At 39.9% G+C, this 14,219-nt stretch overlaps 1 protein-coding gene across 1 annotated transcript in view; it reads left to right on the top strand.

Annotated features, from left to right (window-relative positions):
• The window catches only part of CDH8 (cadherin 8), a 170,621-nt gene that overhangs the window by 54,118 nt on the left and 102,284 nt on the right, over nucleotides 1-14,219 (top strand). The window contains exon 2 of the mRNA XM_042438309.1: nucleotides 4,901-5,195. Coding sequence (XP_042294243.1) covers nucleotides 4,901-5,195 — 295 coding nt within the window. The remainder of the gene's footprint in view (nucleotides 1-4,900; nucleotides 5,196-14,219) is intronic.

The raw sequence follows: 14,219 nt of genomic DNA, 5'->3' as shown, positions 1-14,219 counted from the left end.
GAGGCTGAATGGACCTCCTTCACCTGATCTGCCTGAGCCTGCTGACTCTTAAATTGGACTGTGGTGGCATTTATGTAGTCTTACTGGATTCAGAGCAGTTATGAATCCATAACTTGAGTTTACTAATCCCTAACTGCAATACTGAATGCCAGGCAAACACATTAATGGCTACTGTTCTAGTTAAATTAATTTGCAAAATCATGCCAGGGTGATTGAAAGAAGTTTCTTCCTCTTCCCTAAATGCAAGTTGATGGTAGAAAAGAAATATAAGTGAAAGAGTCCCATTTATCCAAATCTACAGTGATGATTATTGGCTTTATCCCAATGGTGAGGAAAGCTGGAAATAACAATATAACAACATCTGGGGGATCATGTGTCTCTGCCGTCTGTTTTGCACTTTGATGCTGCTAAAAAGGACCAGTAGATACTCGAAGGGAAGAACAGAAGCTGCAATTGCAATATAAATTGTTCCCTGAGAATAAATGAAGTCCTCCTCTTGAATGCTTATGCTGGTAAATGATCATTTAACCTGTGGGTCATTGATGAATGCATCCATCATCCTTCAGGTGACACCAGACACCAGTGGCATGAAGATAAGACCTCCTTGCCACCTAATGGTTTTTCATCTATCTAGCAGAAAGGCAAGTCGCATAGGACAAATAATAATAAAAAAAGATAGCTGGGGAAAGGTTCACAGCACGAGGAAGGTATTACAATTATTGGAAGCAGTGATGTATATAAATGAATGCAAAAGCCAGTGGCATCCCTCAGTATTTCGAAAGTAAGCTAGGGCTTCTTAGTATTCAAAGAAAGTTGGGAAGGAATCCAAAAAGCTAAAGACACAGTATCTCTGGGTTCGTTAAACGCGATCTGTCTCTGAGATGAGATACTTCCCAAGAGGATTCCCCCATCAGGCCTGGGGATAATAGGATTATATATCTATATCTATATCTATATCTATGTATCTCTATTGTATAATTATATGCTATGAGGAGAGGAGTAAAAGAAAAAATCATTTGCAATTATCTACAAATGTACTTACCCCCCACCAATAATAATTTAATTGTGCGCACAAAAAAAGAGGAAGAGCATCTGGTGCGTCTTCAGAAATCTGCAACCAGGTTTTTTAAAAATGAGTTCATCATGCAGCTTGTGAAGGAGGGTGTGAAAAGTTCAGTCTCACTTCTGTTTTCTTTCTCCAAATCCCACCTGCTTTTTCTTCTAATTGTTGTTTGTTGGTTGTTTGCTCTTTTGTTTTGTTTTTTGTTTGTTTTTAAATTATTTTTTATACCTGCTTATTCCCCCCCTAAAAAAAATCAGGATGTGACATTTCCTTTTTTAAAAATTCTTTCTCTCATGGATATCCCATATTTTGTTTTTTAAAAATAGCTTAATTGTTTAATTGTTTATTTTCTAGTTGGACTCAAAGGAAAATATGCTTGATCCCCTACAGACCTTTTATGGCTAACACTAATATTTTGAAGGATTGGGATTTGATATGCAGGAACTCCCAATCAAAGCATCCCTGACAGATGGCCATCCAGCCTCTGTTTAAAGACCTTCAAAGAAGGAGACTCCACCATTCTCTGAGGGAGAGTGTTCCACTCAGAGCCCTTACTGTCAGGAAGTTCCTCCTAATGTTGAGAAGGAATCTCTTTTCCTATAGCTTACATCCATTGCTCTGGAACCTGTTCTCTGGAGCAGCAAAAAACAAGCTTGATCCCTCCTCAATATGACATCCTTTCAAGTATTTAAACAGGGCTATCATATCACCTCTTAACCTTCTCTTCTCCAGGCTAAACATCTCCAGCATCCTCAGTCGTTCCTCATAGGGCATGGTTTCCAGATCCTTCACCATTTTTGTTGCCCTCCTTTGGACACACTCCAGTTTCTCAACATCCTTCTTGAATTGTGGTGCCCAGAACTGGACACAATATTCTAGGTGGGGCCTGACCAAAGCAGAATACAGTGGCACTATTATCCTTTGTCTACTACAACTGTGGGCTGCATTACTTTGGGCCACCGTTTGGTCTCATATGTACTGTTGATAGGTATGGTAGTCTAGGATTTCTTCCTGACTGGAAGCAGTCTTCTTATCATATTCTACAGTAATTGGCACTAGAACACAGTGTTTCTACTGGATTATTCCAGTCCCACATTGATAATGGAACTTCATGAAGAATACACTGCTTCAGAAGATTGTGGAAACGTATTCATACTATATCCATATTTCAGCAACTGGCTCTGCTGCATACCCCTTGACTGCCCCCATTTGACAGGACAGTCCTGATTAATCCTTGTTGTTCCATTTGTTTCAGCCATTTCAGCTCTTTCTGCCTCTCACTTCCCTCTTTGTCCTCATCTTACTTCAACTGCTGCAAATTAAGTTCAAACTGTAAAAGTAGTTTGCATTCAACTGCACTAAACTGGCCCAGAGGGATAAAAAAAAAAAGTGCAACTATTCCCCAAGCCCAGCTGAGAGTCTTGTGGAGACTTTGGCCTGTTACAGACTGCCAAAATAAAGCTGCTTCGGGTCTCTTTGGAGGTATGCTGTTTAAATGATGCATGCATCCTAAGAATCCAGAAGCTGCACCAAAGCTGCACTCCAGTGCTTAGGAATGGAGTGTGGCTTTGGCGTGACCTCCGGACTCTTAGGACCCATGCATCATTTAAACAGCATACCTCCAAAGAGACCTGAAGCAGCTTTATTTTGGCAGTCTGTAACAGGCCTTTGGGAGGGAGAAAACATGGATTTATTTCAGAGTAGGTGCTAGTCTCCAAGGTCTCCTGATGGTCTAATGCAGCCCTTTGCCTGTGACTTAGGAAGAAGTGCTGATGCTCAGGGAGAAGGGCTTGCTGCAGGAGGTGTTTTGCATGAGGGTGTAAACCCACCAGAGAACATTGGGCAAGTAACTCTCTCTCAGACCCAGAAAACCCTGGGGTAAATTCACTTTAGGGTTGACATAGGGTTGACTTGAAGACACACAAGAGTCATGCCTAGAGTCATGCTCTGTGAACCTTCCAAAGCGCTTCAGAGAGACTTCTTTGGGATAATAGAATTGGATCTATCTAATGAAAATTGAAGGGTTGTTGTGCACCCTTTTTATAGATCTTGCTGCAGGAAAGCTTGACAGAAGGGCCTTAAGCACTGCTAAATTTTGCAGTCTTTCATAAGCCATTAACTTGGTAACAATGCAAGGATGCTCAGAGAGACCAGTCCCCTGAAAACCGAGAGTTACTTTGCCCCAGCTCCTGTGTGTACCATTGTCCTCTGCCCTGAATCAGCCATATTGCTCATCCACATTCTTAGCATTTCGTTTCACGTTTTCATAAAAACAGGACATGATATATCACAGTATGAGATGAAACAGAATTTCAGCATGTTACTCTGGCATAATAGGATGTCTTCCCCAGACATGATGAAATAAATATTTTACAAAGTCATGTGTGAAAGAGAACAGATGCTAGTTGGAAGTTTAAGTGGCTGTTGAGAGAACTGGTGTGCATTCAGTCCAGTGAACAACAAGTTAAATGTTGTGTTGGGGTTTTTGGCTCTTTTTTTTTTTTTTTTTTTTTGCAAGCTTAAAATGGCTGTAAAATATTCTTTGAAGGCTTGAAGGCAGGTGTCTGCTTATTAGTTAACTATACTATAACTATACAATACTATAAGGGACACTAAACCAATAATGATAAGGTAAATCCTTCTTTATATCTGGGCAGCAATATGGATAAAAGAGAACCAGCAGAGTTTAGTGGTCTGAATGTTGGAACTGAATTCTGGGGAATGAGGGTTCAAATCCCTGTTCAGTCATTTTGGGCACACCACACTCTCTAGGCTCCAAAGGAAGGCAATGGCAAACCCTTCTGAAACTCTGCCAAATCAAGACAGTTGGAGGGTATTATGGCACTGCATACTCTGTATAGAGAATGCCCTTCAATGTCCTTTGAAAGTGCAGCATAAGAGTAGACCGTAATATTAGACTATAATGCCAGTCCTGAACTGACAGAGTACACTAAATTGAATGAGTGGTCATAATTTATGTCCATGTGTATGTGGGTGTTGTGCATGTGCATGAGAGACAGAGAGAGAGAATGAGGACAGAATAATATGTGTGTTTGGTTGGTTCTGATTTGTGGAATAAATATGAGGCACAAAGATACAGGTATAGAGAACAAATTTACATTTCTGACACTTTCTGACACTTGCAAAGCCTCTGCAGCAGAAAATTCACATTCATTTGTGATTTATCCTCCTTCTGTCTCCCTCTATCATTCATTCTGGCCTCACATGATTATGAGCTTAATGATCTTTAACCTTGGCATGAGCGAAGGATTCTGAATCTTGACAATTACTTTGCATTATCATACATATTTTATGGAACTAAAGAAATGTTTCTTGGGGGATGAAATTTCCACACTCAATGGCTTCAGATATTATTTCTAGGGTTTTTTTTTCCCCCTGTAACATAAAAATTGGGATTTTGGAAAAAGATGGGGGCTTCCAGTCACTGCCATGTGTAGAGCTAAATCTAATTGATTCTTACCTAGGTCATCTGTTTTACTATTTCTCTATTAAAACAGGAATTGCATGGATGTTTCAGCTATTTTGTGGTGGTGACTGCTACCAGTTACAATAAAGAATGGGGAAAGAGGTGGTTGTGAGTGTGTGTGTGTGTTTAGTAAATATCACATTTATAAATTATACTCTATTTGGATTAGCATGCATGCAAATCATTCTTCCTTTCTGTGTTTAAGCTGTGCTACGGATCAACAAAGCCTGGATGAAAGCACAAATGGGATAGAAAGGAGGGGGGGGGAATATGTGGCAGAGACAAACCAAAAGCAAATCACAGAGTTCTATTTGTATCATTGAATTGCTTTTTTTGTTTGTTTGTTTCAGCTACACACAGACTTGGATCCTGGAATGAGCAATATCAAGTACATTCTCTCAGGTGATGGAGCTGGGACTATCTTTGTGATCAATGACAAGACAGGGGACATTCATGCAATGAAAAGGCTTGACCGAGAAGAAAAGGCAGAGTATACACTGACGGCCCAAGCAGTCGATAGGGTTACAAACAAACCTCTAGAGCCTCCTTCGGAATTCATTATTAAGGTCCAAGACATCAATGACAATCCACCAGAATTTGTTGATGGTCCATATCATGCAACTGTTCCAGAAATGTCACTTGTGGGTATGTATTGGAACTTCCAGTTTCAAGTACTTGATAATACTAGAGTTTAAATGGAGATCAATACATCCAGAGCAAATGGCTGATGAGTAGAAGATGTATTTCATTCCCATATCATATTTAAATTGGTAAATCCATCTGTGATAAATGCTTTCAGTACTTTTCGCCTCTTGAAATGTTGAATGGTTATGCTAGAATGACGTTCTTGGACAACGCATGGGTTGTATTTGCATTCCAGTCAGGATGTTGTGGTTGGAGAAGTGGTTGCTGAAGCCAATTTATCAAGATTTGTTCCAACACACCACTGCAATCCTATTGGTATTTTGTTGATACTTAATTATCTGTTTGTGTGTGTTCTGCTATGCAGATGCACCACTTAGGAAATATGCCTACATGGTTATTTCTTTTCCCACCCTCCAACTATAATTAGACAGCAATACTGGAAGGAAAGATGATGGGTCTGAAGAGCTGATGGCAAAGTCCTTGAGTGGATTTAATCAATTAACTGTTTGAACTAAGAAAAGGCAAAGCAGAATGACAAAATGAGGAGCACTGAAAAACAAGGAAAGGAATGAGGAGCGTTTCATCACTTATTTTTTCATGTAGCACAGAGGAGGGCTTGGAGCTTCACAAAAGGGTACACACATTACATATAGAAAGCTTTTAGTGCCTTCCTTTAAGAACCTTTAAGAACATTATTTCTTAAAATGGTGTCAAGACCAGAAAATCAAATCTATGGCAGACTAAGGGTGGGGAATCTCAGGCTGAGGGACTGAATCCAGCAAATTGCACATCTTCCTGCTCCCATGAGCTTTTATGGCCCTGTGCATGACCCCATGAATGCTGTAGGGTTTTCTTAGGCAAGGAATACTCAGAGATGGTTTTACCAGCTTCAGATATTTTGTGGTTGTGACTGTTACCAGCTGCAATAAAGAATGGGCAAACAGGTGGTCATGGTTTCTTTTGACACTAGAACCTGAGGTTCCTCAATGCTGAGCTGAAGAAAGACTCCTGTCATGCATGTATCTCTGTGTGCCTTCATGTTACCTATTGACTTTGATAGAGTTTTGTTAAGCAAGGAATACTCAGAGAAATATACCTTATATTTCAGAGGAAGGAAGTATCAAAACCTCCTCTCAGTATTCTTTACTTAACAAACCCCATAAAATTCACAGGGTCTTCGGAAGTCAATGGGCAACTTGAAGGCAAACACACATACATGACGGGAGCCATGCCTCAGCTCAGTACAGAGGATCCTCAAGCTCTGGGGCCAAATCCTGCCTTTTGAGGTTCCCTAAACAGGCACATTCTTTTCCACATTTATACCATTGTATGGAAGTTTCCCAGCTTTTGTCTGTTCTCTCCCCTGTTCAAAGAGGGGGACATGTTTCTTCCAAGGTTTAGTATCTGGCAGTAATATATTTAAGTCAAAATATGGTGCCATTTTGGTCCCATTTATGTGCTCCTGGATTATGGCCCCATGAATTTCTCTAAAATTCCTTGGACTGGAAAAGGTTCCTTACTCTTGAAAAAGACATTTCATTAGCTAGATCAAATTAAAGGTTGCTGTTGGGAAATTTCTGTACAACAATCCTCTTCCTCCTTGGGAAGAATTGTGGTGAACCAAGATACTCTGATATTTCCGCTTTTCCTTGTGCTTGTGTCACTGTTAGAAAATCAGGAACATGTTGTTTCAAATGTAGCCAAAATACCTACTGGTTGATACTGGTTGATAGCTAAGCTTTTTGTCTCTCAAACTAACCTGCTTCAAAATATGGGCAAGAGCATAAATGGAGGGACACATGTACTCTGCCCTGAGCAGTCCTGAGAAACTGGAAGCATACACGAAACAAATGGGGGGGGGGGGGAGATAGCTAAATAGTATGTGCCACATATCCATCCTATATTATTTAAGATGTAGATGTCCTCTTTAACAATGCCTACCTACTTACCTACCTTAAATGTGTAGAAAGGTGTTAACTAGCTCTGCGGTATTTTTGTTATGTTTGAAGTGGCCGACAATATGACTTTTTGTAATTTCCATAAAGCTATCAAGGCAAGACACTCATAAATGTTTACTTGGAAAAGTGCCTGGACACTTTATCGCCAGCATTGCATCCTGTCAGGGTTATGAAAACAATGGACTGTCCTATTGCAGTTTTAAAACAGAACTGCAGCTGTACACAATAACTTAAGAGGTCAGGGCTGTCATTTTCCTGACAGGCAACACAACTGGTTGAACAAGGCCATCTTCCATTCTAAGTGCAATTGGCCCAGGAGCACTTCTGGATTTAAGACTGGGCTGGCCTGTCAATTATAGCACTTTGTAAAGTCGGATGTCTTAGCTCCTTTAAATCATTTCTGTTGAATCTGACAAAGGAGTTCTCAAGTATTGTGTTAGTTCCTATGATCCAATACGGGTTTAATATATTAAGTACCCAGCATGGCAAATGCAGTGGAAACTTGGAGGTGAGATATTTAAAATGTTGTCAACATTTGGTCAAGAGACTACCAACATTTGTGTGAACCAAGATTCTTGGTTCTGAAGATGAATCTTTTCTCCAGTAACTACATGAAAAAATTAGAAGGCCAAGCTGGTGAATCAAGGAAAGAAATTCATCTATGTCCCTCATTCTGACAAAGCAGATTCTGAAGAGAATGGGGGCCTTGAGTTCAGCATCTATGTGAAGCTGTCAGATAACATTACATTGTATGGGTGCTTCAGTAACTTTCCATTCAGCTAACTTTTTTCATAAGCCATCATGAAACAATTGGGCAATTAGGTACTAAAGAGCAAAGATATAGAATTGAGTACTAAAGTCAGAATTGTCCAAACCATCACCATGTATGGATGTGAAAGCCGGACAGTGAAGAAAGTAGATAAGAACAAAATCAACTCGTTTGAGATGTGGTGCTGGAGAAGAGTGCTGAGAATACTTTTGGACAACCAAAAAGACAAATAAATGGGCCCTTGAACAAATCTATCATATCGTAGACAGCAGTCCAGTTTAGGAGGACCAGGATAGGCTTATGGGGTGCTTATAGCTATGTCTCAGTCCTCCAACAGAACAGCTAGGGAGTTCATGAGGAATAGCTGAGAGGTTGTCATCTCCCGCTTTAGGAAACCATGTAATGATGCCTAATTATAAGGTCAGACTCACACCCTAAAAGGTCTAGATCCCATATGATCTTGGAAGCTAAGCAGGGTGAGTCCTGGTTAGTTAGTTGGGAGGCTGCAAACAAATACTTGGTGCTGTAGGTGATATTTCAGAGGAAGGAACTGGCAAAACCATCTCTGTTTGCCCCTTGCTTAGGAAAACCCTGTGACATTCATGTGGTCACAATCAGCCAGTAAGCAACTTGAAGGCACATATGCCCACAGGCTTATCTCGTCCAAAATGGTCAAGCAGAAGGCCCCAACAAACCTATGGGGAAGGTATGAAGGCAATATGAGGGCATTCTTTTGGTTTTGTTTCCCTGGTAATTCAGAAGCATGTTGACTCTCTATTCTAGAGACAGCAAATAGCTATTGTTGGTGGTAGCCATTATCTCACTCCACCTCCCTGCTGCTATGGGCAAAGAGCTTGTCCATCTGTACCTGCATTGCACGAAAGTGTAAACAGAGTACAGATAGAACCTTTTCCTTTATATTCTTTTCTCCACAGTGAAATGCTTTCAAGGCGTCCTACTTCCAACCTAATACACAAAAGAAGCTCAAAGTGAGAGATTTTGAGCCTCCTTCCCTGTAAGCCCCAATTCAGTGCAGCTGTTCTTAAGCAGTGTGTGAATGTCCCACTGAATTACTCAGGCTATGAATGACTGTAAAAGCAGTTCAGTATAAACAGTCAGTTCTACCTCTTAACCTTTCATGTAGTAGAAAATTCAAGCTCAAAGCTGCGATTTTTACAGCTTTAGCAGTTTTTCTATTGCTTCCATGTCAGCTGATCTCCTTCGTGCTTTTAGTCAACTGCAAGTGAGTTCAATAACAAAAAAATTGGGAACACCAGCCACAACTATCATAGCACACCTGTAACAGAAATCAGGGGGAAATTTAGAAATGGTGGTGGTGATGATGATGATGATGATGATGATGATGATGATGATGATGATGATGATGATAGTTTGGTTTTGAGGAACTGACAGGTCTGCACTGACTCTTGGTGTAACACAGATTTGAACTAAATAGTGCCCTGTCACATTTTCAAGTGTGACATGTTAACAAAATATATTCTTACTTCTCCAGTAAACATCTGGAAAGGTCATGAAATGTCAGCTAGGATAGCACTGCTTCACTTCAGAACATAAGTGAGTATGCCAGTTGGTTCAATGTTCTTCCAAGAAGACCACATCAGACTTTTGTACGTAGAAACGAAGCATAGCGATGATATAATTAATCAATGATTCTATTTTTAAAGGCAGCAGTGAGTAGTTTGAGGAATTTTCTTCCTGCTGTTAAAAGACTTTGAAGACAGTGTTGTTTTCAAAGACTATTCATAATTGAGAATTTATTTAATGCAAAATTCACACTCTTCTTTTTTACAGAAAGCAGCATTTTATGCAATGTAAACAGCATTTCACATAGAAATATTATTTTCTGCACAGAAAATGTTGTTTCCTAGAGGACAAAAAAAATGCTCTTCTCTGTGCAAAAATGTGAATTCCATGCAGAATAATTCTCAAACTGCAAAGATTATCATCATTGCAAACTTTGCATTATCAGGGTTTCCTATGTTCAATAAATATATTTTTGGAGCTTATTTCAAATATTTTCAACTATTCTTTTCATCCATACCCTAGTCTTTATTCGGACCGCTTCTTGATAATTGTGCTGCTATATATGTGTCACTGTTTCATGCCTATTCATTAAGTGATATTTATAGTGGGACCCTCCAGGAAAAGCTTTATTTGCCCAAATTTTCCAGCGAAAGTCTATTCTGAATAAGATATATATGAGTTTCTAGAAAATGACAATTTGGAGTCCAGCTTGTGCTTTATCACAAAAAGCTGTAATTGACCCTATAAACCCTGAAAATATACATGCTGAAATAGCATTGATGGCTGTAAAAGTAAACACGTCTCCCCTAATATCTGTTGCTGATATTGCTGACGTTACTCTTGTTGATTGACTAACCTAAATCTTTTATGAAGAAAAAGTCAAATAAAAGGATATGATAAATATCATTAAAATTATGGGCAGCGTGGAAAGAATGAGAAGGTAATTCTTCCTCTCTGTCTCCTTCAGGGAGAAGATAGGAACAATTTGAAATGAAACCAGAGCATCCCTCATTTCTTGTACTACATGTTGGTTACCCAGTGGATTTCATCAGCATTAGATTTAGAAGTAGAACAGGATTATGTTGTAGTCTGATCACTGAACTATGACTCCGGAAACCAGGGTTCAAAGCCCAACTCAGCATGGAATTCCATTAGGTGACTTTGGACAAGTCATATTCTCTGAGGCAAAGGCAAATCCTCTCTGATCAATCCTTGTCAAGAAAACCCTATGATAGGTTTGCCTTGTTGTTGTAAACTGCCCTTGGGTTGGTCTTGACCCATGGTGACCCTGTGAATGAGATACCTCCAAGTCTTAACTGCTCTGCTGGAGTTCTATGGGTTCAGAGCTGTGGCCTCTGTGATTGAGCTGGAGCTGTGAAATGACAAACTGTAGTGAAGGACAGTTTTTGCTCCCTATGATGGGCTTCTAGGAATCATTTAATTCAGCAGCTTTCAAATGGAGAACCCCAGAGGTTTTTTGGAGTTGTCTCCAGAATCCCTGTCCATTGACCATGCTAGGGCTTCTGGAGGCTGAAGGCCAACAACCTTTGGGTACCTGGGCTTGGGAAGTACCGGTATAGCAAGAATCAGGGTGTGAGCAGTAGTTGATGTTTAACCCTACCACAATTGCTAACCATTGACTATGCTGTCTTTGGCTTCTTGAAACTGCAGTCTGAGCCACTCAGGAGGACCAGAGGTTGACAACTACTGGAGTAGATGGATCCTAGATCTGTAAACAACCTTCACCAACATGGGAACCTCCAGATGTTCTAGAGGACAAACCCCATAAACCTCCTACATGTAATTATATAAACTATAGTTCAGCACATCTGGAGGCCACCAGCTTGGAAGAAAATATATGTTTGGTTGTGGAGAAATGGTGTGTGTGTCTGTATGTGTGAATAAAATTCTTGCATCTATTGAAATCTACTGAACTGTCATGTTTTTAACACTCTCTCCCATTCTACTGTTTCCATCATGAAAAACCCTGTATGACTCTAATACATAAAAATCAGCCTTACCAGTTAATAGATGAACAGCTTGCTTTAGTCTAGGTTTTCATTAAAACAAGGCTGTGAAACATTTTTGCCTTGAAGTCATGTTACATTTCTACATGCCCTAGAACTGCAGAAGAACTTGTCTGTGCTGCATAGCCCTGGAGTAACAAAGATGTTGTATATGTTATTTCATTTTAAGTAAAATAAAATAAAATATAACCATGTGTAATAATATGCAAGACAGAGGGTGAATGCATTAATCTCTTTGGCGCACCACAAATAAAATGCCATCCTCTCAGTAAAGTAGAGAGGCTTTTTTGGGTGGGATGTTTGAGAAATTAATGCACTTGCCCTCTATCTCACATATAACTTTATGCAGCTATCTAAAAATGAAATATCTTGTACGAAATCTTCTTTGCTTAAGGACTACACAGCATATACAAGTTCTAGTCTTCTAGGGCATATAGAGTTGTTCCATAACTCCAAAGATAAGTGTTTGGAGCAGCAATATGATCTTTGCTGCATAAGAAATGCACATCAAAGCAAGTTTTCCTTTAGCAACAGTGACAAGATTCATTTCCCCCCTCACTTCCTTAAATCACACAGATAAAGTGAATATAGGCCATTGAGAGATAAGTCCTGTTTATATTGGCTTGGACCCAGACTCAAGTTTAAATTCAAGCCATGTAGAAAAATGGTACTTAAGCCAGTCATAACTAGTTTGTTTGATATCAGTGGTCTGACTTAGCATAAACAAGTTTGGATCCATCAAACAATGGACAGATCTATCAGTCTTATTAAAGTGCTGGTTCCTCCCAACTGGAAAACTCCTATGTTACATTTGCATCACACTGTGACTTGTATATGTTTTCGTGTACATTTTTCACAATGTGTGTGTTCTGTATGAACTTTTACCCAAACCTTTTCATTTGTGTATTCTTCCATTGACTGAATTGAGTTTGTACAGGCTGGACAAACATGGTTGGAAGGACAGGCATGTTTTAATTTGTAAATGAATCAAAGGCCCCTTACAGACAGGCCAAAATAAAGCTGCTTTGGGCCACTTTGGAGGTATGCTGTTTCAATGATGCATGCGTCCTAAGAGGCCGGAAGCCACGCCAAAGCCATGCTCCTGTCCTAATTACTAGAGCACAGATTTGGCACAGCTTCCGGACTCTAAGGACGCATGCATCATTGAAACAGCATAGCTCCAAAGTGACCCGAAGCAGCCTTATTTTGACCTGTCTGTATGGGACCAAAGTAAAGCCTGCAAAATGTTAGGATGGGACATTGTTAATTTTATGTCAGTGTTTGAGGATCATAGCAGTTCTGTCTGCAAAAGTATTCCTGCTAACACTTTTGGCTACTGGAATAAAGTTCTTGCTGCTTGTAATACGGAGGGCTGGTTTACTGAACTGTGGGCTGGAGAGGGCAGTTCTTGACACATTTCAGTGCTCACCTGCCCTCCCATCCCACTGTTTTCTGTACTGTCACCAAGGCATGACATACTTATTTAATGGCTACACATAGCCAATTGATCCTATATATCCTATTACCCACAAGGGTGAAGGAAGGGAAAAATTGCACTCCTGCCTTTTCCAAACACTGCTAATCTGATGATTGGGCCAGAAATGCCCACTTAGCCTTGAAGTGACCAGCCAAAGCATGTAATGGCCCCAAAAATGGAGGGCACAGCAAACTGAAGAGCAAACATGCCAAAAGCAGAGTAAGATGAAGCTTTATACTCTATGCTAGCTTAGCCCTAGTGCTGGTTGTGTCATGTTGAAATGTGTCATGCTCCTCCATGCTGGTTTCCCTCTTGGGTACACAAAACTGCCCTCCCAGGAGCCCATAGAGCTACAGTGTGTTTGTGTGTATGTGGAGTCAAATAATGTTCCCAAAACTGGGAAGTTTAAATGTTATCATATGGGAATCTCTTGGTTGCTCTACAGAATTTGCATTTTTTAAAAAGGAATTGGGAAGTAATGTTTGAATAATTAAAAAAAGAGAGAGAAAGAAACAGGAATGCCAGAATAAAGCTGCACAATTACCTTAAATAGTGCTGTTGTTGATCTTCTTGATGTCTTGTTCACATTCTAGCAAAGCAGTGACAATTTTCTTTCACGCGGGGAAGCAGGGGGAGATATCATCATAATGCAGGGTAAATTTTATTGGAAAGTATCTTGGAAGGAAAGCATATTCAAGTACAATTTGGAATCCACAATTTGGTACTGGTGGTTTGCCTCTCAGTGTGATAGCTCTTCCTATTGCTTAACTTTCAGTTCCTCTCCTTTTGTCTGGCTGCTTTGACTCTCCAGTGCTTAATGTTCCTCCATGAATACAGATAAGATGCTGCCTGTGGAGCTGATGTCAATAGTCCTTTCTCATGAATCAGCCTTTAGAGGACAGCTGGCTGAACAATTTGATCTCCCCCTCTCCCTAGGGGTTGAATGGTCTCTTTTGCCATATGTTTGTCTGTAGTGGCCTAAGGGAGTAAAGACTCCAAAATCTGCTCCAACAACCTGGTTTAAACTTTCTAGCCTAATCAACCTTTGTGAAAGGAAGGAGAAGGAGAGAAAACTCCCAGGCCCAAAGAATATAAGCATGCTTTTCCTCTTCCTTTTAGTTAGTCATATTGAACTCAATAGAACCTATGTCTGAGTAGACATGAATAGAATTATATAGCAGACATGAATAGAATTGCATAGTAGATCATCAGATAATCATTTTATTATCATTTTTAGATCATCCCATT

The sequence above is a fragment of the Sceloporus undulatus genome, chromosome 8 (genome assembly GCF_019175285.1).
Source record: "Sceloporus undulatus isolate JIND9_A2432 ecotype Alabama chromosome 8, SceUnd_v1.1, whole genome shotgun sequence".
NCBI classification, from domain to species: Eukaryota; Metazoa; Chordata; class Lepidosauria; order Squamata; family Phrynosomatidae; genus Sceloporus; species Sceloporus undulatus.
This window is presented reverse-complemented; position numbering and strand designations above follow the sequence as displayed.